Here is a 25,217-nt window from a genome sequence, read left to right on the forward strand (position 1 = left end):
ATGCTCGATACCTGTCACTTTAATTTATAAATTTTGCAAAAGACGTTTCCAAAAAAAATAATATTGCAAAAGACGTGGTCTTTATATTTGAATTAGTACAATCTGATCAACAAGCACACTGTTTTTTGATATTAATACGTTTGATATTTTACTTCAATTAAATTAATCAATACAGTTGAAATCGAATGCATAGAAAAGCACATCCAGTCTAACTAATGTAATTAATCTCAATCTCATGTCTGCAACAATTACGCTGTTTGGATGAACTGATTTGTCAAATATTTTCGAAACTTCTTGACAAGCAGGAAGGGAGTTTAATTTCCAGTGTCAAACATTCACCGCCAACCTTTTTGTGCCTTTTGTCTTCTTTTCGGGTTTAAGGTTTAGAGTTTACTAGCAATAGTGCCCGCGCGTTGCTGCGGGTGTTAAAATTACTGGACGTAAAAATGCATAAAAAAACATGAGAATATGGTGTAAAATGATATGTAACCCAATCTTGTACTGAGAAAGAACTCACCAGGAAGCAGTTACCTGAACTCAATAAAAAATGAAATATAATTACTCTTTAAGTATGCTTATTTTCAGGAATCAGTACAACTTGAAAATATCCCAATCAGACTCTTATACCTCATGTATCCAATAGAGATATCCAATAGAGCTTCAATTTCTAAAGGAAAAACTTGAAATTATATACGTAAGAGTTGTGTTCCATCTGCAGATAAAAGTGAGAAAGACAAAGTTTTCCAAAATTCTAATAACTTTACATATTATCAATTTCGCAACAAAATACATAGGTTTCAACACTAACAGCATAAACAGTTTTAAAAGTGTAATCTAAACTAATGTTTTCAACAGAAATGTAAATATTGTTTTTAAGGGATTAATACGATTGGTAGTGTGATAGCACTGAATACAAAGTAAAATTTCAGGTCAATAAGTTGAAGAAGTTGATAGGAGCAAATATTGTGTGCGTACAAATATTATAATTGACCATATATTTTTAGTACGATGATGATTTTTAAACAGAGAGAAGAGTATAAAAAGAAAAAGAAGCAGAACCTTTATGGAAAGCGATGTGATCTGTGACATACCTGCAGCTAGGTCTGTGTGGTCAATTCTAGTTATGAACATTGGTAAACAAAATATGACATACTAATGATAAAATTGTGTTAAAAGTGTTATGATATCGATGTAAACTTGTGGTGGAGAATCATGTATAAGTGGGTAAAATGATCGTCAATTTCAAGCAAATCATTATTAAATGAGTAGAATAGAAGGTGAAAAAGATTGAAAAGTTGTATTCAAAATGGATAAAAAAAAATGGGAGTAAAGTGGAAGAAGATATGCAATGTAGTACTATGGTGATTTTTGTTGTAATAATGGGGATAAAGAATGTTGAAAGATGGATCAGATAGAACTTAATTGGTGTAGATAAACAATCATCATTTCCATCTTTCCTCTTCAGAGGAATTGACTGTTGCAAATTTATACACAAAGACTTTCGTCATTCGATGTGCTATGAATGCATGTCAAATTACTTGGTTAATCACAAAAGGGTTTAAGATGGACATCCAAAAGTATAAATGTAGATATTTTAAGTAACTATATATTGTCTCCACAGGATGTTCACCAATGCTTTGGATGTCCAGGTTAACTCATTAGTGGGGAAAAAGTTAAGTGGACATGCGTTCAAAGCAGATGAAATAAAGATAGTGCGTGCATACATTGGAAATAGGCAATTTCCCTGAAGAGAAACATTAGTGAAGGTAGAACTTAAGCATAAAACATTAATGAAAAAAAGTAGAAATTTTTGAGTATTTTGAGATACCGTAAGTAGTTATACAGATGTGTCCACAGGAGAAACAGAGCAGATGATTGGCTGTCAAAACCTAATTTTCAGTAATAATGAGATTTATATTAATATGTTTTTTTAGTATAGACGATGTTTTCGTGCATATGTTTTTATGAAGTATTAGATAGATGGCAAATCATTTGTTAAGCTATTTTTTTCTTTTTTGTTTTAATTAGTTACCTTGAGGACAAAGCACCTTGAAAGCGAAGAACAAACAGGGCAAAATGCAGAATAACCAAGATTTTTGAAATCCTGTATTAAAAAAAAAAAGAACATTAACCATGATCAAACATAATTCGATTCAAGTAGACACTAAACTGACATAAACACTTTAAATGCAGTAGATGCATAATTGATTTAAAAACATTTAGTAAATACTCAGTTATCTTAATCAGTCAACCATCACAAACCATGAAATTAACATCAAATGATCAAATTAGTGAATCTCAACAAAACAGTATACCTCACTAACCAAGCTTAATAATTTTCACACCATCTCTTTAGTTTCTCAATTACTTTGACACCACAGGCTCATTCATGACCAATGAACTCACATTTTAGACAAAGATAGAGGACACCTCATTTGGTTTAATCCTTAACATCTAAGCAAGCTCAAATACAAATGTTTTGCTGAAATTAATGAATCATAACTTTTTCTCTCATCATTTTTCTCCAAATTGTGACCCAAGCAATACAATGAAAAAACCCAAAGAAATGACTGTAAACATATAAATCACTCCATCAGTCAAAATTTACAACGATGTATAAAGGAAGCTGAATTAATCGTAGAAGTTTAAATCAGCTACCTTTATATACCCATTTATCAATTGAAGCAACAAAAGTTTTAAAAGTGAAATCATAATTTAAGCATTCTATATCACCGTGCACCATTTTTTTATCGGTTTCTTTTAAATTAAATCTAAATGAATCACAATGAAAAAAAATACCAAACAACATTTATTATCCCTCTCTCCAATTTAATCCATGAGGTGCAACGCCAAATCAAATAAGCAAAGAAAGTGAATACACCAAAGTGGTCACAGATATTTAATCAACAAAGCAAAGTTAGTAATAGTGTTAATTTATAAATGTCATGTACTCACATATAAATAACGATCCTGGTATTTGCAAATTGTGGATAAGTTGATGTGGAAGCAGAATTTGTAGTATTAGTTTTGAAAGCTGCAAGTCAACAACAATAACTCAGGATAATACTGTTGTTTTTGCTTTAATCCGTATGAATAAGACAGAACGGATCCATAGGCTTAACAAATTAAACACACATCTAAGACTCGAAAAGCTTATCAAATCAAACACAAAGAACGGATCCATATGCTTAACAAATCAACAAAACAAAAATAAATAAAAAATAAAAAATTCAAAGCATAACCATCACAGCAAGTCAAATAAAAAGAAGAAGCTATGGATTTAAATAAAACTGCCAACACAAAAATCACCAAGAAAATATGCATTACTAATTAACAACCCAAACACACAAAAAAGGTCCCAAATCACCAAAACAAAGCCAAAAATAAAAATAAAAAATTCAACTGCAAAGAAAACAAAGGAAAAAAAACAAATAATACATTTATATACCTTTAGTACAGAGAGTTCCAAGAATCAGAATAAAAAATCCAAAAATCTGAAAGGGGCTATTTGCTGAATCTGGAAAACAAAATGCATCAGACATGTTCAACAACGATCCAACCAAAAACAATATAAAGTAATAAACATGCAGAACTCACCTGGAAACGCCAGATTAAATCGGTCACAACCAAATTCCAAGCGAAGTCGACACGTTGGTGTTCTCGAGCCTTCCATGCTTTTTGATCCCTGTCTCACAAACGCTTTTCTTCCTTTGAATCCTCATGTTGGTACCAACGTTATTATACAGCTATTTTAATGACATTGAATAAAAAATGTAAACGTTTAGATATTGGTTAGTAAAATAAACAGTCTGCTTATAAATTTTGCAAAACATCTTGAAACACTATGTTTGCAGTATAATTGTTTACATTATTGTCTCCATCTGGAATCAAAATTTTCAGACCTTTTTTTTATGTAACTTTGGATAATGCTACATATAATTGACCATGGATGAAAACAGGTTCAGGAAGATATAAACCAACTTGTTTCAAAGATTGGCCTTGACATTTGTTGATAGTCATTGTATAACATGGTCTAACCGGAAATTGACGTCTTTTAAAAATGAAAGGCCACTTATTTTCTGTTGCTGTCAGAGTGATTCTCAGAATGAATACTTTGTGACCAATATTGTTTCCAGCAAGTATTTTAGCTTCAATAATTTGGTTGAATAATTGCGTAACCACTAATCTTGTTCCATTGCACAAACCCTAAGACTGATTTAAATTTCGTAACAACATAATTGGCATTCCTATTTTCAAAATTAGCTTACGTGTAGGTAAACCATTGAAATCAAGTTTATTCAAAAATTCAACAGGATATAATGTTTCTAAATTTTCATTATTTCCATTTGAAGAACACAAAGAATCATAGCTTAGAAACACGTGTTCTTCTTTAGGTAACAGATCAGTTATATAATTGTTTATATCTGTAACAGTTGTGTTTTGAGGTGTTATAATAACACGTTCTCTCAAGTAAGCAAAATCTTGATAAGAATGTTCAAAATTGGGATAAGTTGCAAGAAAAATTGATAAAATTGGGTTGTCAGAAGAATTAACTATTAAATCTTTAGGTATTTCAATTAGACATGTATCTTTATCATTTGAATTATTTTCACCAATTTTTCCATCATCTATTTGTAAAATCCAATTTGCAAAATCATTGATTCTTCTCTTTTCATCAATGCTTAACCCATTTTTTGATAATCTCATGTTTTCTTTTAAATAAAATATTTTAAAATGTGACCACAAATAAGAACTATTTAAAGAAGCATTTATTATGTCCTCTTTGCTTCCTCCAAGTATAACAAGTAATATTTGTCAAAAATCACCACCTAAGAAAAGAGGTTTACCACCAAATAAAATATTACCTTGTGAATAATTTAAATGGGACATAATGTCATAAAGTGATTTATCTAATGCTTCAAAAAAATGTTTGTGATTCATTGGTGCTTCATCCCATATAATCAAATCTATTTTTTCAATTAATGTGGCAAGATGAGTTTGCTTTTTTATTGCACAAATTGAAGAATCAGTAATAACCAAGGGAATTTTAAATCTGGAATGTGCTGTTCTACCAGCTGGTAATAACAATGAGGCTATCCCTAATGATGCCACAACTAAAACAATTTTTTTCTCAGATCTAAGCTTACTTATGATAACATCCCATAAGAAAGTTTTTCTAGTGCCTCCATGACCATAAACAAAAAACAAACCACATTTTTTTTCTTTCCATAGCATCTATAACACAATCATATATAAGTTTTTGACCTTGATTAAGTTGTAATTTTAAATTTGCGTGTTTTTTTTTGACAACTCTTAAGAATCATAGTTTAATTCTTCTCTTAGAAGCTTATTGTTAATTTTTAACATTTTTCTTGCATCAGGCATTGGTAAATGATACTTAGCTAAAGAACTCAATGCATTGTTAAAAAGCAATTCCAATTCAAACAATACAGAATTTTTTAATTCATCTTGTGGTATGATCATATCAGGAATTGCAAAAGTTTTTCGCAAGCTGTACAAAATGTCATCATACATGTTTTGCCAATGAGTATCAAAAAGAGTTTGAGGATCTACCACATCACAATATAAAATGATTGTAACAAATAATTGTCTCAACTGAGGAGATGACGCTACATTTACAGCACTTGATAAAGCCTCAATCCATTCTTTATCATCTCCTAACAATCCCAATGATTGACATGCATCATGATATGAAGGATGTACAATACCATTAACAGTTTTGAGATCATTAAAGTTTAATGTACCTTTTTTCAAGTTCAAAAGCATTCGTAAATAATACAATTCACCAAATGTAGGATGCACATATGCTATTCTACCTATTGAACCTTTTTGTTTTCTAGGTTTCCACATTTTTTTTCCGTGTGTCATATAAGAATTTTGAAGGGAATTCTGCATAAGTGAGTGACCGCACTTCACTATATATTTTGTTAGTTTCAAACCAACTTGTTAACATTGTATGGTTAGAAGCGTTTTGTTTGATAATTGAATGGAGTGATTGATCACCACTGAAAATAATGTTTTGTTCTAATGGTAAATGCACTGGTAATCGCTCTATAGAAGGTTCCCTAAGGTGTATAGAATATTGAAACAATCTCCAAACAGCTTCGTAAGACAATATGTATCTACAGTTTAGATGTGTTAATATTTCATCATTCGGATCATGTTGGAGAGCCAATCGTGCTCTATCTGAACCTTTGTTTACATATTTGAATAAATATTTTATAAGCATGGATTGACAACAGGATTCAACATTTATATAAGCATTATATCTCAAAAGTAGTTCAGGATTATAAGGAACAACAAAACTGTTATCAATTTTTATTCCATTTTTTATAACAAACTTTGTATCATCATCCCGACGCCTATAAATTGGAAAACCATTTTGTTCAAAAATTGTTTCATTTTTATAAGGCTTAGGAAAGTTTTTGGAGCACTTATTTTCCCGCATGCAAGGAGAATTTTTATATACATGCCCACATGGACCATGAATCATAAATTGATTAACAATCTCATAAAGTCGAGGGTTAACAAATTTGTCTGGCAATTCTGCACAAATAATTGAATCTATATCTGATGGCACATAGCATTTGAAATTTGATTTCAACCATATTAACATATGAGAATGAGGCAAACCTCTTTTTTGAAATTCAATTGTACAAACATCTGTTTGAAAAATCAATTGAGACAAGCAAAACCCCAAAAACAAAAAGTTAGCTTCTTGAAGAGAAAAAAAAAACAAATCGAGATAAGCAAAGTAATAAGTTTTTAGAACTCAGTTGCTTCAACTTGACCAAAAGGCTCTCCAGATTTGATGAAATCAAACATATCATCAAGTTTTATTTTAAATATTCTAGAAATTATATCAGGTTTGTCCTCAGGTTTGTAGCCTGGCTTTTTTTTTCAAATTCTCTTATAATTTCTGGTCATTTCACATTACAGGTAAATGTTATAAACAAATCAGGATGTTCATATTCTCTACAAATAGCCATAACATCTTGATAATTATTAATCATATATCTAGGACTTCCTGTGTATGATGCTGGTAAAACAATTTTTTGTCCCAAACTGTTTGCATCGTTGTCACCTCTTGACACAGCATCGTAAATTCCTTTGTAAACCTCACTTCTTAAATTTTTTTGATTTTGCCTTATGTAATCCAACTTATCTTCTTCAAGTGTTGCATAAGAATCTACTAAATACTGTTGAAAAAGTCTACCTTCTTTCAACAATGTAGTTAAGTATGCATCTCTTTCTTGAATCTGATAAGCTATATAAGTTCTCATAGGTATTCTTTGTCTTTTTGTTTTTGGACCGTTATAATTTTCATTCCATTTTAAATCCAGCCTGTAACTATCTTCACCATATGGAAAAAGAATAGGGTGCTGAAGAGCCATAAATTTTGAATTCAATTTTGTAACACGATTAGCTTCAAATTTATCTCTTACTGTTCGAAAAAGTTTAACCAAGTCATTGCATGAATCAAACATTTTAATTAAACCTTCTACAATTTTTGAATCAAGTCTTTCATTTGTTCCATCATTGTCAAAAGCTCTAAGACGATTTTGTACTTCATTATATGTATCATAAACATATAATTGAGCAAATTTTGAAGACTGATTATCAGGAGGTAAAAGAGATCCCATCAAATGACAAACTTGACCACTAATTTTGAAAATGTAAGAGCTTGTTCCATTATTAATTGAGTGATCAACTTTGGCTCCCATTGAAGTAAATGAAAACATAGAATTGTAAGCTCTAATATTTTCTCGAAATGATAAACATTTTTGTCCTCCATTTGGATCAAGCAAGGAATCTAAATAGGGTGGTGTTGGATTTGGAGTTGGAATCTTAATTTTTCCTTGTTGACAACAAAGAGTAAAAATGGGTTCATTTTTTTTTTTGAGCTTTTTTTAGAGACTCATTTAACCAAAAATAAGCACCGCAACACACACACTTATAACTCTTATCACCCAGATCTATATAATCCCTGACAACACCTACAAAAAAATATGTCCAAACCCGAAAATAATAGGACATTAGCGTTATACGCCATTAACTAAACACTAAAAGTAAAAAGAAATTTAAAAAATTATTATAAGAAATTAGGAACATACCCCTTCTGTTGTTTTGAAAAAAGGCTTGCCCTTTACTCATAAGATTGTGATTACGATCACAAACTTTTTTCAACTACGCTTCCAACATCGTTGGAGACTAAGAATTTTTTTTCCCTTTGTGTCACAACTGTCAAAGTTTTTTTCAAGCGTAGTCATATCCAATATGTTATCATTATCAGAATGTTCAACAACAGAATCATCAGCAAAAGATCTGCTTGTACTGCATTGATATTCACCCCGTGAATATTGACAAACTAACGCATCAGTTTGAAAAAGAGAGGTGTTTTCAGAATTTTGCATATAAGTGGTTGTATATAATTCATTATCAAAATGCTCAACAACAAAATCATCAGCAAGAGATCTGCTTGTACTACACTGATATTCACCTCGTGAATATTGACAAACCAACGCATCAGTTTCACAAAAAGATGTGTTTTCAGAATTTTGCATATAAGTGGTTCTACACAATTTTTTTGGTTGCTGGTTATGCTCAAGGAAAGGATTATATCCATTATTGCCAATGTTTTCTTTTTGTTGTAGACTATCGTTTATTCCAATATTTAAAGATCTTTTAGACATGATGCAAACAAATTTTTACAGCCAATTCAAAAACAAACTGCTGCAAAGCACAATTCGAACAAAAGAAAAAATTAATAAAGATATAACACATATACTAAAACAACATAGGAATCTAAACAAAACCTCAAAACCAAAGTTTGATTTAAACAAACATAAACACAATACAATGGTTGACTTTGGTGAGAAAAAAGTATATAAAACTATATAATGAAACTTTGAATCAAAGTACATTAGAAGTTTAAATTACTTACTTGTAGCACAGAATGTCCTCAATGCCAAAAACAACACTTCAAGAGGTTATAAAAGAGAATTCCCTCAAGTTCTGTAAAAAGAAAAAAGAAAAAAACTACATACCATAAGTTCACAAAATTTTATCAGGCCTGATAAAGATAATTTTAAAGCTTAAAAATTTTACACCAATGATAAATTTGAAAAGCATAATAACCATAAAACCTTAATTTTGGACACATGCATTAGTCAGCCTAGAAAAAAAAGGACCAAAAAAGTACAATAATTTAAAAACAGCAACCAACATTTCACAGTAAGAAAAAAAGTGACACTAAAACAAAATAAAAAACTATTAAATTCCAGACTATAAACTTTATAACCAAAGAAATTAAATGGATTTATTATTAAAATTGATAGCACAATTAAATTTCATTATACCACCACAGTAACCGTCACATAGCCAATCATAATTAAAAGAACGACAATTGTCAAATAAAAATTTTAAGCTATATAAAATCAAAAAATAAGAAAGCACGGAAGCAGGGAGCAATACTCGCCAAATTGATTTTTTTTGTTTAAAATGTAGACCCCAAACAAAGCCCCAAGTAAAAGACCCAGCCATTTTCTCTGCCTTCTCTCAACTACCCTTCTTCTTCCATTTCTCTGAGTTTTTTCATTCTGCCTTCCCCTAAACCCCAAGTAATTAACGATAATTTATAACACTACAAAATTATTCCCAATTCTCAACCTCACATAAAATTCAAAGCTCGAAAATAAAAGAGTCTGAAAGAATGAATCTGAAAGAATGAATCTGAGAAGGGTAAAATGTGGAAAAATACCTAGATATTTTGTTGGAGGAGGAAAGGAGCCCAAGCAGCTGAATGACTGTGCTCACGGTGATTCTCAAACTCCGCACAGTTTGTCTCTTGCAATTTTTTTCAAGATCTTGCTGCTTTCTTTGAAAGTTTGGAAAGCTTTTTATGTTCGTATACTATTAAAAAGAAAACACATGTTAGTAAAAAGAAAATATCATTGACAACTGCATAGATTATTTCAATTGTGCCTACTATAATCAATTAGAGAGAGAACGAACATGAAGTAATCCATACATTTTCAATGTGAAATATATATATTTACAAAGCTCTATTACTGAGAAAGACCAACACCCTCTTTTTTTTTTGCACCATGATCAGTTTTAATGTTCACATTTATAAATATCACAGCTTTTAGTTCCAATTTTTCTCTCTCTGCCTATTTCAATAAAAATTCTTTTTTCACTTGGTTCAAATGATAGAAACTTACTAAAACACACAAAGTTTAATTTAACTTTAAACAATGTTATCCAATGAATTACATTAACCTCAATCAATTTACAGCCTTCTCAGTGCATGAGGAATGAAAAGCGGAAAGGGACCTTCTAGAATTAACAAAAATAAGTACCATTTTACATTAGTTGAAGGTAATATAAATTTGTTAACAAAAAATACAAACATAAAAGTACAAAAAAAAAGACAAAAGACAGCCATTAGTTGAGGAGAAACCATTGTCATCTTGAATCAACGACAAACAGTTGCTATCTCCTCGAATTAACGAAGATAACCATCATTTTTCATTAGTTGAAGGTAATATAAAAAGAGATTATACATGTGCAGTTTTAATATGCACAAATCCTATGCAATCAACCAAATTGCTCGTGTCTTCTCAGGCAGGAAAATACAATGGAACGATCAGGAGGTTTCCATGGCTATCAAAGACCATGACTACCCCAAACACAACCTCTGCTTCTGGTAAAACTATTCTTCCTTAATTTTCTTAATAATTAATTTACCTATGTATAATTTCACATTTCTTACAAATATATATAGACACACTCTTCTTGATATACATATGTGTGTGTGGTACCATTTTTATATATCTATTGCATGTATTAGATGTATGTATCTTGGTTAATTCAGAGCCTTGCTGTCCGTTTGTCTTTCTCAAATGCATATATTTTCGAACATATCCAGGCAAACACAAAATTCAAAACTAAATTCATAGTCAAAACATTTAAAGGCAAATGACATTGATAATATCAACCCAAATCAGCAAAGAAAAGTAATATTGGGAAATATCCACCACTACCTCAGACGGAAGCTCGTTTTCAATAATCCTTTGGTTGTTTATAAACCCTTTGATGGGCACACAGATGCCACGCACAGTCTCAAGGTTGATACGACCATAACGCTAAAATTTCCTACAGAGATAAAAAGAAATCAACAAAATTTAGCCAACTCTAAATTCAGCAGAGGAAAACAAAAAAAACCTTAAAACAACAGAAAAACCAACATCCAGAAACACAAAAATAATGGGTTATAGCAACGAAATCCATCTGTAAAAGAGTTTTACAAATTTTAACAACAACTTCCCCAAAAAGGAAAAATAAATCAGAAAAAGGTAAATTAATTTACCTGAAAGTTCAAATCTTTTGGGGTTTTGGCTTCAGTTTAAATACCAGAGAGATGAAACCCAAAAGAAAAATTACTCCCAATTTTTTCAAAATCCCAACAGCTCCGATCCTGCGAGAGAGAGCTCGAGAAGATGGAGCAAAGACTGAGAGAATCAGGACGGGAAACAGGCCAAATTAGCATAAAATTATCGGGAAAATTAAATAATAATGACTTGCCTGGTAAAACAAAAGGTTTTAAAGAGGTCGTGGAAACCCTACCAAATTTGATGTGGGTATTAGAAGAGAGAATCTGACTGTGATTGGTTTCAGATCAGAGGAAGAAGAAGAGAGGAACCTTCGAGAAAGAAAGAGAGAGAGAGAGAGAGAGCTGCTTCGGCTTTTGCATCCTCCTTCCCATTACGCGATATTCAACACGCGCACAACACGGGTAAAATTGTCATTTCACTGTGCAATACAGAAAATTGGCGTTGAGAATCAGCAGCAGCGAAGGGCATTACCGCCATTTCACTGTTCATGAACAGTTAAAAACAGTGCCAACAAAACCGAGTTTTAGTATATAGATAATTTTCCAACCTATTATTCTGGGTAAATTACATAATAACCCTATAGGTTTGACATCTATTACAACCTTATACAATATATTTAAAACATTTCACTTTCATACCTCACATACTATTTTATTTCAAAATAATAACTCTGTTACATTTTCCATTTATTAATTCATTAAGTGCTAACGTGACTGACACATTTGTGCCACGTGGCTACCAAATGTGTGCCACGTGGCCTTTTTTTATTTTAATTTTTTTTAAAAAAACCTGAATCATCTAAATAAATTTAAATAAATTAAAAAAAACTTAGAAAATGCAGAACCCACCCCCGCAACCTCTCCCCACCCCTATCCTCCCTCTCAAGCTTCCCAACCACCTCCCTCTCCTCCCATCCAAAAACCCACCCCACCCCTACCTTCCCCAAGCCCTTTTCTCCTTTTCACCCCCACCCCCTTTCCACCCACCCTCCACACCCATCCTCTTCCCTCCTCTACATACCCCACTCCTTAAATCCACATCCATTCCTCCCGGCGTAGACGAGATCTGGGTTTGGAGAAGAGAAGGGAGGAGGAGGGGGGAAGACGAACTGAAGGGGTTTTTTATGTTTTTTTTAATTCTGGGTTGCAGGGGAAAGAAGATGAAGATGGGGGATAAGAGATGAGGAGGAGGAGGAGGAGGGGGAGAGACGAACTGAATGGCTCCTTCTTTTTTTTTCCTGGGTTGCAGGGGGAAGAATATAAAAGAGAGGAGGAGGAGGGGGGAGGGAGGTTCGTCTGCGTGGGTCGTGGAGGGATAAGGTTTCTGGGTTTGGGGGTTGCGGGGAGGTGTGCTTCAGGTTTAGGGAGGTGAAGAGAGTGAATGAGAGGGAGGTGGTTGGGAGGGAGAAGAGGGGTGGGGAGAGGTTGCGGGGGTCAGTTCTGCATTTTCTAAGTTTTATTTTTTATTTTTTATAATTTATTTAGAAGATTCAGGTTTTTTTTTTTAAAATTAAATTTTTTTTGCCATGTGGCACACATTTGGCAGCCACGTCAGCGTTTAACGGATCAATGGATTGAAAATGTAATGGAGGTATTAATGGTATATCAATGGACTTCTTGCCGAGTATGCAAAGCCATTGGACAAAGAATTCCATTCTCCTAGAGATGCACATGGACATGGTACTCATACTTTAAGCACTGCAGCTGGTTCTTTTGTGGCTAACATTAGCTGCAAGGGCCTTGGTCTTGGTACAATTAGAGGTGGTGCTCCAAATGTTCGGTTGGCCATTTACAAGGTTTGTTGGAATGTGCTTGGAGGCAAATGCTCAACAGCTGATATGTTGAAAGCTTTTGACGAAGCAATACACGATGGGGTTGATGTGTTGTCATTATCACTTGTGAATTATGTTCCCCTCTTCTCAGATGTTGATGAGCGTGATGGCATTGCAACTGGTTCGTTTCATGCTGTGGCTAAAGGGATTACTGTTATGTGCGCAACTGGAAATAATGGATCTTCAGCACATGTAATGAAGACTTTCCATGCTTTATATCCATGCTTTATATCCATGTAATGAAGACTTTCCATGCATTGAAGTTGACTATGGGATTGGCACTCGAATTCTATTTATATCCGGTCTACCAAGTACGTAACTTTAAACTTTATTGTAAAATGTGTGATTAGTACTGCTAGGTTTGTTTGTAATCCTCAAAATTTGTTTGGAATGCACATATATCCTCTTGTAAAGTTGAGCCCTCCTAAAATGATTGTGGGCAAACCACTATCTGCAAAGGTGGCTTATTTTTCCTATAGGGGGCCAAACTCCATTACACCAACAAGTCTCAAGATATCTACTCTAAATTAATGCTGATGTTCGATGTATAACGGGCTGGGCAACTGTAGTTTTCATGTTGACATCAACTTTTGAAAATTTGTAACTCTCAACAGTTCAATAAACTGAAACTTTTTTCAAGGGATCATCTCTTGCATGTTTTCTCCTGGAAAAGTTAACAAGTTTTAGGTAGAGACAAGTTGGTGTCATTCGAGATTCACTTTAAAGTCTTAAACTGTTGAGACTCTTCTTATAACACTTTTTTTATTGTTGTATCTTTGTCGGACAGCCAAATATAGCCGCGCCTAGTGTGAACATACTAGCAGCAACTTCTCCACTTTATTCATTCACGGAGGGTGGATATGCCATGATGTCTGGAACATCAATGTCAACTTCTCATGTCACAGGCATTGTGGCACTTATCAAGAGAATGCATCCTAATTGGTCTTCAGCAGCCATCAAGTCAGCAATAGTCACAACTGGTAATCACATTATATGATATGTTCCTAATTTCAATAAGATATATGTGAAACCTAACAGTTTTATGAATTTAAATGAAGCATGGAGGAACGGCCCATCTGGTTTACCGATATTTGCTGAAGGATCTCCTCAAAAGTTGGCAAATTCATTTGACTTCGGAGGTGGTCTGGTGAATCCAAATGGCGCAGCAGAGCCTGGACTAGTATACGATATGGGCGCAGCCGACTACATGGAATATCTTTGTGCAAGGGAGCACAACAACTCTGCCATCTCTCGGCTTATAGGGAAAATCACAACGTGTCCCGTGAAGAAGCCCTTTATCCTTGACGTTAACCTACCTTCCGTGACCATACTTGTGGATGCAAATTTATTCCTCCTTGATCTTGGACAAGATTACACCTACAAAACAATTAACATCTTTGGTTAAGGCCAAAAGCCTTACGCGCCCACAATGAATGGGGGGGCTTTGGCTAATATGATATGACCGCCGCTTGCCCTTTACCATTATGTCGTCGACATAGACCTCCATGGTTACCCCAATTTTCTTTTTGAACGTTATATTTACTAACCTTTGCTAAGTGGCTCCAACGTTCTTGAGGCCAAAAAGGTATGACCTTGTAGCAATAAGTGCCCCGCTCGATCACGAACACGGTTTTCTCTTTGTCGGGCTCATGCATGGCTATTTGGTTGTAATCAGAGTATGCGTCTAAGAAGCTAAGCAGCTGGTTCCCAGAAGTTGAATCTATTATCAGATCGATCTAAGGGACATGATAAGGATCTTTTGGGCATGCTTTGTTGAGGTCGGTGTAGTCTATGCAAACCCTTCATTTGCGCTTATCTTTCTTCATTACTAGTACAACATTGGCAAGCCATACCGAGTGTACTACCTCTTCTATGAATCCGGCCTCCAATAGCTTGTCAATTTCCACCTCAATGATCGTTACTCGTTCGGGTGCGAAATGTCTTCTTTTTTGGATCACTGATTTGGCAGTGGGGTCGACGTGCAGCTTATGGCAGGCCACATCCGAGTCAATGCAGGGCATGTCGGATGGTGACCATGCGAAAACGTCTCGATTTTCTCTAAAGAAAGTCGTGAGTTCTTCCTTCTCGGTTGGGCTTAGTCGTGAGCCAATTTTAGCCGTCTTTTCTGACTGCTGGGGATCCAGAATGATGTCTTCGGTGTCTTCTTCGGGTTTCCATCCTATCTAGTCTGCTTGGGCACCATCTTCTCGATCTTTCTGCTGTAATTGCTATTTGGGAACCTCTCCGTCCCTTTGGACTTCAGTAGCTTCTACGGGGGTAAAGGTTTTTTTTTTATTCTTTCAACATTTGCACAGTGCATTATCGGGATGTGGCCTGGTCAGACTTGACCTTTCCGATTTCTCCTCCCGGGATAGGAAATCAGATTTTTTTTACACTTGACGGAAGTGACGGTGTCCAGCTTAATCAACCAAGGTCTCCCAAGAATCCCATTGTAAGGAGACTGGTCACTTATGATCGTGAATGTCTGCTTAGAAACAACTGGCTGTGTTTTCACGTTAAGTGTGATGTGACCGATAACAGTTGAGGTGTGTTCGTTGAATTTGGTGAGTACCTTTGCTCGGCTTATGATTATGCTTTCTAGGCCCATCTTCTAAATGACTGAGAGTTGAAGCAGATTGACTGCACTTCCATTGTCAACCATCATCCTGTCAACTATAGCATAGGCTAATTAGACAGATACTACTAGTGCGTCATCATGGGGGAAATCGACGCCTTCTGCATCCCATTCAATGAAGCTGATGATGGGTCCAAGTTGGGTATCAACTGTTTGGATTTGCGAGATTAGTAAAGCCTGCTGGATCTTCCTCTTTTTGGAGTTATTAGTGGCCCTCAAGTGTTCGGATTCGGCGAAGATGTCATTGATTCGAATCGTCTTGGTTGGCGGCTCCTTATCATCGTCTGCATTCCTTCTTGGTTGCGCAACTGGCTTGTCCAAGTATCTATCGACCTTGCCTTCTTTCATGAGTTTCTCTAGATAGTTCTTCCAAGTGTAGCAGTCGTCGGTTGTGTGACCAGGACCTTGGTGGAATGAGCAATACTTGGTGTGGTCCAACTTGGAAGTATCTCATTTTGATTGTTTCGGCAGCTTGAACTATGGCTCATTCTTGATGTCACGAATGATTTGATGGATCAGAATTGAGAACTTAGAATAGTTCTTGGTTATTGGGCCTTTTTTTGTCGTGGGTCGGTCCCTACGTTTGGCCTCCTATCTGCTCTTGTTGGGCTGCTTCCTGTCTTCCTTCCTTTGAGCCGCTGCCAACTCTTTTCAAGGCTACTCGGGCACTTTTTCTGCTCGTCTAGCCTCGTCCCAAAGTGCATGCTTCTCTATCCTGCTAGAGTTAGGTTTTCTTTCATGATCATTTCTCCGAACAGTGAATGGTTTGTTGGGAGTCCTTTTTGGAAGGCTGCAATTACTATTGAGTCGTCACATTCGACGATCTCTGCCTTCTCTTCTTTGAACCTCTTTACGTAGTCGAGAAGCGACTCATTTGGGTTTTTCTTCACGTTGAACAAGTTATCAGACTTTTTCTTGATCGAGCGATATGATGAGTATTCTTTGCGCATCGTTGTTTCGATAAAGGACCATCGCACTTCGGTAGTGCTTCAAGTGCCTCTCTAGATCTCCATCTCTTTTGAAAGATGTGAAGTGTGACATGCTAAACTTGCATGAAGGCTCTGCTTGCTCAATCTCATTCGTGAAGGGTGATCTACTTATATTGGTCATGTCCCGCCGTAGTACCTCATCGGCCGCTTCGTTGTGTTGAAAATCACGCAATCGTTTATTGAAGAGTCTCTTTAGCTCTTCTTGGATTTGCCTTTGCTGAGGTAGCAGAGCTCTTGACTACCCCCGGTCTTGACATACTGATCTAGGTTGCTCTTCCATGTTCTTGGTTTGTTCACACCGAGGCGGCGGTGCATGTGGCCCATCCCTAGCAGGCAAGGGAATTCTTTGCAGGCTACCGGTTGAACTTGATTCGAATTGAGTGACTGCTTCTCTTCGTTCGTCATGTTGTCTGCTCCGATGTGATGTGGAGAATGCTCATTGCGGACTTAACCGCAAATGCACATTTTGCCTTACTCATGTTGATTATCGAATCGTGGCCCCAACTGTGAATGTATACTTGCCCGTGAGCCTAATCGAGAATGCACACTCCTCCAAGTGCTAAGACTGGAGTATACTCTATCTCGATGACCTAATCGGGAGTGTACATTACCCGAATGCTCGATTTGTGGTTGGTTGAGTGACTGCTTAATAGGGTGCTGCTAGAGAGGTTCCTCGTCTACCCTTATCCTACTTTTGGACACCTCGTCTGGGGCACGTTGTATCTCGGTGCGTTACAAAAGTTGATTCACCAAGGTTGTCTATTATGCCAGGGCGCTCGCCAACTCCATGACTTATCGGGACAAGTGCTATTCACCGTTTGGATTGGAAGAGCTTAGAAGGAATATGCCTCTTTAAGCAGTGGAATAGTGGTAGACTCTAAGCGCGATATTTGAGTTAGGAAATGTCAAATCCGCCGAGAAATGTGGTGAAAATACCCCCGGTTCGATGATTGGTCCTGATGGTTGGGATAGTCTCGGACCGACTTGGGCTGCTTGGGAAACCACAGAAGCAGGTTGGGTTGCAGGAGCAGGTTGGGCCACGAGAGTGGGCTGCTCAGTGCATGATGCACGCGAATGCGAGGCTTGGGCTCGGGTTGGCAACGCATTGAGCTCGCGTTGGGCTTGGAGTGACATGGCTTGGGTTATGGCCTTAGTGTCGTGGGCCTTGGATGGCAAGGCTTGGGATTGCTTTGGTGGCACGGCTCGGGCCCTGGTAGTGGTGCCATGGACCTCACCGCGGGTGGCTACCACCGCGGTGGTTCCCGTGGTGGAAACTCGTGGTGGTGGTGCCAATCCACCTATTGTCACATTTAGCCTCGTGGATTGCCGCAGTCCCATCTCTTAAATATTGGAATTTTCACTTGTTGAATTTTCTAAGTTTCTAGCCATTGCTCTTCTCTTTTACGTTTTATCAAAGAATTTTTGCAAATAAAAAATTCTAATAATAAAAACGTACGAAAAACTACAAGTGGACTAGAAAATAGAGAAAAAAAACCTTTTTATGCGAGAGTCTTGTACAAGTGTGTGACTCTTCTCTCAATGAAAGCACTAATTTGTGGATGCAAATTTCTTCCTCCTTGATCTTGGACAAGATTGTACGAGTGTGTGACTCTTCTCTCAATGAAAGCACCAATTTGTGGATGCAAATTTCTTCCTCCTTGATCTTGGACAAGATTGAACCTACAAAATAATTAACACCTTTGGTTAAGGCCAAAAGCCTCACACGCCCACGATGAATGAAGGGGGGCTTTGGCCGAAGAACCTCCGATGCCAAAGTTAGAATTTAGAGAGAAAAGTGTTTAGAGAGTTTTTGGAGTTTTGCAATAGTGTCGACTAAGGTTTTTAGAGAAAATGGGGTTTAATATATAGAGTATGGCTGGTCCCCTTTGGAGAAAAGGTGGCCGGCCTTTGGGATGTTTTTTGGGTGTATTTTGTGGTTTAATGTGTGATTTATTTGGCAATGAATTGATTAAGTAGGCAATTAATCCATTGATTAGCCAATTAACACATTTTTGGAAATAAAGTTTTGGAGGTTATTGAATGAATAAAATAAATAGCTAATTGATTAGCTAAAAAAAGGGAAAATGAGGTAAAATATATATGGAATGAAATAGGTTTTGGGAGTTACCTTGTAGAAGGGATTTGATGAGATAGGTTTTGAATTGTTACCTATTTTGGGCACTTTTAATTTAGTTGAATGATGATTGCCCGCTGCTTGCGCGTAGGCCTGTAAATGGGTCGGGTTTATTGGGTTTGGGTCGGGTTTAACCCGACCCGTTAAGCTAATGAGTCTTAACGGGTCACCCATTTCACCCGTTACTGTTTTTTTATTTTATTTTATTTTATTTTTTACTCATTTCATCCAGTCAATGTGTTTTCCTCACATTACTTCAACTATCACAAATTCAATATCAGTTAAAAAAAATATTACTAAATAAATAACTGCTACAAGGAAAGTCAACTCATGTGTGCAAAACTTATTTTGAGTATATGTTACTATATTTTACCACCACACACTAAAAACAAGGGGTTCCCTAATGCCGAGTACTAAACACATATGAGCAAAAGGCATTTTAACAAACAACTCCTCTGTGATCATACAGAATCTGGACTTCTGCAAAACTCAAATAGAAGAAGCACTGCATTTTAACTATTAGATTATGGGTCCATTCCAAACCGACCAACTGGAGAACAAGTGCATGGCACGGTAAATACTTACATGACTGGGAGGGATGTGTTTTCCTCACCCATACAAAGTACGTGCAGCAATCATTTACAGCGTATTCATCAAAGGTCAGATGAGGATTGAACTCACAACAAACAACTTAGAGGCCTCAGAATTATATCATGATTACAAGTACACTCCCATTGATAAGTTCCTTGATATTTGCTTGGTTGATCCTCCCAAGCCAAAATTAGCAGCATTCTAATTAGCAAACTTGGTAGATCCTACAATGTACTTTGCTGCCATTTTCCAACTGCAATAATAAAGAACACAACAATAAGAAAAATGGAGAAATGTTGAACGAGAATAGCCATTTTCCAACTACACTTCACTCATCACCTATATAGCCTTTAACACATTGTGCCTTAGCTTAACAAGATAGTATTACATGCAGATTACGTAGAAAAATGTCTTTAAAAGAACAAGTTAAAAAACATACCATACTTAATCAAGACTAATACTACTAGAGCATTGTCCCGAGTTTTCGTTAAGGCTCATGTCAAAAATTTCTTCAGTAAGTTCTTCCAAGTCAGCACCCTCTTTCTCTAAAGCTAAACATAAAAAGAAAAAAAGAAAAACAATTATAACCTATTATCTAAGCAAAAAAACAAAAAAAAAATACAAAGAAATATGAAATTTACCTTATTTGCCAAAAAGCCAATCTCTAGTACATAGCAAGGCTTGAACGGTTTCAGGCAACAAAGAACTTCGATATTGATCAAGCACCCTACCACTAATACTAAATGTTGATTCCGAGGCAACAATTGAGATAGGAATTGTTAACACATCAGAAGCCATAGAGAAAGTACGGGATAACGAAATTGCTCCAGTTTCCACCATGAAAGAATATTCAACTCTTGTTTTCTATCGAGTCTCTTTCCTTCAAGATATAGATGTAATTTAGTTTTTTCAACTGAAGTTGACCCATCTTGATAAATATTATCAAATTCCTACATATAAAAACAAAATAGAAACAAAATAGAAACAAAGATCAACGTACAATATAAAGATGCATATAAAAAGTATAAAAAGAGGAATAACAAATATAAATACTACCTCAAAGGGTTTGTCTCCAACTTTTATTTGAGTAGGAGTTTGATTAACTGGGTTGGATACAAGAAGATGAGAGAACTTATCCATGTAACTACCAAAGAGTGCAAACAATGTGTCACTATCATCCTTCAACTCTCTCGACTCCTTACCATAAAGCTTGTCATAACCCCACTCTACAAATTGCAATTTATAGCGAGGATCAAGAATCACTGCAATGGCAAGGATCAAACTATACTCTGACCAATACTTTTCAAACTTCAAATTCATATAACTCCCCATCCGTCTCATGAAATCATCACAATCTTCCATAGCATCTTAAATACAATAATGGACTTTGAACACTTTTGGGAAGAACAAGTTTGATGTAGGGTAATTTGTTCCGGAAAATAAGCAAGTAACTTCATAAAAATACCCCAAGAAATTGAAAATATTCTCTATTTTATCCCACTCTTCCAAGGAAGGATATGAACTAAAATTAGAATCAACAAGTGCCAAATTGAAAAAAGCACGACGATAGAAATGGCACTATCAAGCATTGTATATGTCGAATACCATCTAGTAGGCACATCTTGTCTCAACCCTCTTTTACTACTTGCCAACCCTACTTGTGCAACGCAAGTAAAAAACTTATTTTTTCTCCCTTCTGAACACTTTATATATTTGATGCACTCACGAACTTTCGTCACTGATCCATCAATTTCTTTTAGTCCATCTTGGACTATCAAGTTTAGAATGTGAGCACAACAACAAACATGGAAGAACTTTCCATCCATTAATAGCGAACCTCTAAAATTTAAGTGTTTCTTCAATAACTCAACAGAACAATCATTTGCAGAGGCATTATCCAAAGTAATGGAAAACAGTTTCTTTTCAATCCCCCATTCAACTAATAAGGTGTTAATTTTTTCAGACAAAGCAACCCCGGTATGTGGAGGAGGCATACAACAAAAATTTAAAATTCTTTTGTGCATTTTCCTTTCTTTGTCAACAAAGTGAGCTGTGAGTGAGATATCCATCAGTTGTAGCAGAAGACCATAGGTCAGATGTCAAACAAATTCTTCCCTCAACTGTATTTAACCAATCTCGAAGTCTTATCTTTTCATCTTCAAACATCCTCAACACATGTTTCTTAACTGTATTTCTACAGGGCAGTTTGATATCAGGAGATATGTATTTAAACAAAGTTCTAATGCCCTCATATTCAACAAACCTAAAAGGCAAATCATGCTTAACTATAGCCTCAATCAATAGCTCACAAAAACTAATATGGTTAAACTGAGGAGAACGCAATTCAACTTGAGATTTTTTCATATCAATGTGATGTTTTTTACTACACGTATCCATATGATTCAATAGGTTTTTCGTCCCACAATTACTATCACATACGTAAACTATCCCACAGTTTTTACACTTCGCATGTTGTTTATTATCAGAACCAACAGGCAATTCTTCAAACAAAGTCCAAACACGGGATCTCTTTTGACGTATCTTACCTACTCGTATACCTTTAGCCTTTCTTTTTGAAGGACTTGGTGCACTTATTGTACCTTGCGTATCACTTAGATTGAATGTTGACATTTCCATAGCCTCGATGTTCTCTTCATCAATATCCATCTGCACTAACCATAAATGAAAAGACGTGAATGGAAGATGCAGTTTAATTTCTACAAAACATTTATGTCTGACACACGCTTAACATTCAATAGCATCAACTGCAACCACTTTATCTCTCTTTTTACCAATGTGCATGACATTAGCAGCAAATATTCAATCTGTATATTAAGAATTCTGACCATATCCTGTATCTGCTTGGAAAGGAAGCCAATACATTGATCATTTAAAGCTTACTTTTTTAACATGAAAGCCATAAGAATCACCATACACCTTGTGATTGACATGTAATGATAGGAATCATCGTTGAAACATCACATAAGGCAAACAAAACTGGTTTGATGAGATGACCCCTCCCTCATATTTATGTCTGACACACGCTTAACATTCAATAGCATCAACTGCAACCACTTTATCTCTCTTTTTACCAATGTGCATGACATTAGCAACAAATATTCAATCTGTATATTAAGAATTCTGACCATATCCTGTATCTGCTTGGAAAGAAAGTCAATACATTGGTCATTTAAAGCTTACTTTTCTAACATGAAAACCATAAGAATCACCATACACCTTGTGATTGACATGTAATGACCCCTCCCTCATATTTGATGTTCGCGCCAACAAACTCTAGATTAAATTTTAATAAGAGATCAGAAATGCTAAACATTTGGAGTCTCGAAACATCTTCTATCTCCAACCAATTTAATCCCATAGCAAAAAAAATTCCTCTTCTTAGCAGTGCCTAGGTGACTATATTACTAAGCAAATAATCCTTCGTTAAACATAATCGGTTCTCTAAAATTTATCGATGAAAGGAAAAATATATATATTCACTAAGAGTGAGTGAACAAAGTATGTGTGAAAACCTTCCATGCTCCTGATCTTCCTAGATTCCTACTCTCGATGTATTACTCTCTTGGTTATATTTCTATTACATATTCATATGCACAAACAGGCAGGGAAACAATATCCCTCTTAAATCTTATTGACACTTGACTTCCAAACTCAACATTGAAAAGAACTCCTTAAATTACATTTCAATCTAAACAGGAACCCAAATATTAGATATGGACATTAGCTCAAATATTATATTAGTTTGGGTTCCAGAAAATAAGCAAATATTAGCTCAAATATTTGGCCTGTTTAAAAGTGAAGTGCTTTTGTTTAGTATTCGTAAGTGATCAAGGCCACCAGTGGTGGTTTTTCTGATAAAATGCAAAAACAACAGCATCCTATCTCAACTGTTGGATTTACCTAAAAAATGTGGAGACCTAATCAATGCAAAAGCAGAGACCTAATCAATCCAAGAAAGTCCTGCGATTTACCCAAAAATGCAGAGACCTAATCAATGCAAAAGCAACAGACATAATGCAAAAACAACAACCCAATTCCAATCCAAAAACCTACCAAAACATAGCAAACTCAATACTTTTAATTTCATGGGGGTGAAATAACAACTCCAATTTACCCAAAAATGGAAATTTTAATTGGAGAATATACAAATGAACAAATTTTATACAAAACCCATGAACAAAAAGCAAAACCCAATATCCAAAACACAACCAAAAAAAAAAAAAACCCGAAAAGGGTCGAATCTAATCTGCAGAGACCACCTAAAATCAAGCTCAAGTAAAATCTGAGAAAAAATAGATGAATCTAATCTGCAGAAACGAAAAGTAATCGAAATGAAAGAAAAGGTGGAAGGGAATTGGAGCTTACCAAAGAGAGAGTGGTGGAGTTCAGTAAAAATTTTGAGGGAAGAAGATGAGGGAGATAACCGGAGCACAGCGATCTCTCAGTCTCAGAGAGCTAACGAACGGCGTGCGAGGCAGTTTGAGAGAAGAAGATGAGGGAGATAACCGGAGCACAGCGATCTCTCAGTCTCAGAGAGCTAACGAATGGTGTGCGAGGCAGCGACTAGCAACTAGCAAGAGAGCTAGGAACCTGAGGGTTTTGTAAACTATTGAAATTACACATAAGTCCTTACTAACGGGTGTTAATGGGTGGTTAACGGGTTTCACGGGTTCACCCAAACTGATTCGTTATTTAACGAGTGATTAATGGGTTGACCCGTTAACCACCCGACGTGTTTATCACCCACCCGAATACTAATTTTAACGGGTTGGGTCGGGTCGGGTTAACGGGTTGGGTTGAAAATGCCAGCCCTACTCGCGCGTAGGAATCCCGTTGTACCTCAAGGGTATTTTTGTCCTCTTTTGTCCAAAGATTCACGTATCGCCTTGTGATTATTTTTGTTTCCACAATACCTAGTCCGAGAAATCCCATCACAGTAAAAAGGACTGTAACAAATGTTGGAGCCCCTGAGTCCATTTACAAAGCTACCATTGAACCTCCATTCGGTACAATTGTATATGTGAACCCTACTGCTCTGGCCTTCAATTCCACAGTTGAAAAACTCACTTTCACAATCACAATCTCCGCAATCCACGAGATGAACACTGGTTACTATTTTGGAAGCCTTACTTGGGTTGACGGAGTGCATGCCGTGAGGATCTCTTTGTCCGTGAAAACTGAGTTCTTACAACCTCATGATGATGATGAAGACTAAATTGAATACTGAAATAAATTTGTGCATTTTAGTAATGAAAAATATCCGATAACTATAACATTATCATTCCATATGTACTAAAAATAAGATACCAATGATCTCACACCCGAAAACACAAGAAACAAAAAGAGGGAAAATAAGTAGTGGATCGTATGTGTTTTCTTGTATCACCAGAGGGACAAAGGAGAAAGAACTTGTTGACTGAATCTCAATGTCCATTATTTTCGCTAGGAAATTATGGAGGAAAGCAATTTATAATTTAATTGTTTAGTTTTTCATTTTAATTTCTTTTTTGTATTAGCAGGTGACAAGCGTTGAGTTGGGTCATAGTTTCATACAACATGGTCACCATTGAAGATCAAAGCAGGTGGTATTCGTATCACT

The 25,217-nt window shown here is 35.7% G+C and overlaps 1 protein-coding gene and 1 long non-coding RNA gene across 10 annotated transcripts; one reads left to right on the top strand and one right to left on the bottom strand.

Annotated features, from left to right (window-relative positions):
- Positions 1-532: 532 nt before the first annotated feature.
- On the bottom strand, positions 533-11,833 carry LOC126599998 (uncharacterized). 9 transcript variants are annotated; one of them, XR_007615329.1, is made up of 11 exons: positions 11,650-11,832; positions 11,393-11,534; positions 11,067-11,178; positions 9,782-9,933; positions 8,966-9,036; positions 5,575-5,678; positions 3,598-3,746; positions 3,449-3,517; positions 2,956-3,034; positions 2,033-2,104; positions 533-1,889 (listed from the first exon to the last, which is right to left on the bottom strand). It is a non-coding gene; the product is annotated as an uncharacterized LOC126599998 (long non-coding RNA). The 9 variants fall into 9 exon arrangements; XR_007615325.1 differs by lacking the exon at positions 5,575-5,678 and having other exon boundaries at positions 533-1,744; positions 1,829-1,889; positions 11,650-11,827; XR_007615324.1 differs by lacking the exon at positions 5,575-5,678 and having other exon boundaries at positions 533-906; positions 1,829-1,889; positions 11,650-11,826.
- Positions 11,834-12,252: 419 nt separating this feature from the next.
- On the top strand, positions 12,253-25,039 carry LOC126599103 (subtilisin-like protease SBT3.3). The gene is made up of 8 exons (XM_050265450.1): positions 12,253-12,486; positions 12,666-12,763; positions 13,020-13,440; positions 13,478-13,560; positions 13,647-13,759; positions 14,034-14,228; positions 14,307-14,571; positions 24,524-25,039. Exons 1-8 carry the CDS (start codon positions 12,253-12,255, stop codon positions 24,831-24,833), a joined length of 1,719 nt encoding a protein of 572 aa, XP_050121407.1. The 3' UTR covers positions 24,834-25,039.
- The last annotated feature ends 178 nt before the right edge of the window (positions 25,040-25,217 follow it).

This window comes from Malus sylvestris, chromosome 14 (assembly GCF_916048215.2).
Source record: "Malus sylvestris chromosome 14, drMalSylv7.2, whole genome shotgun sequence".
Lineage (NCBI taxonomy): Eukaryota > Viridiplantae > Streptophyta > Magnoliopsida > Rosales > Rosaceae > Malus > Malus sylvestris.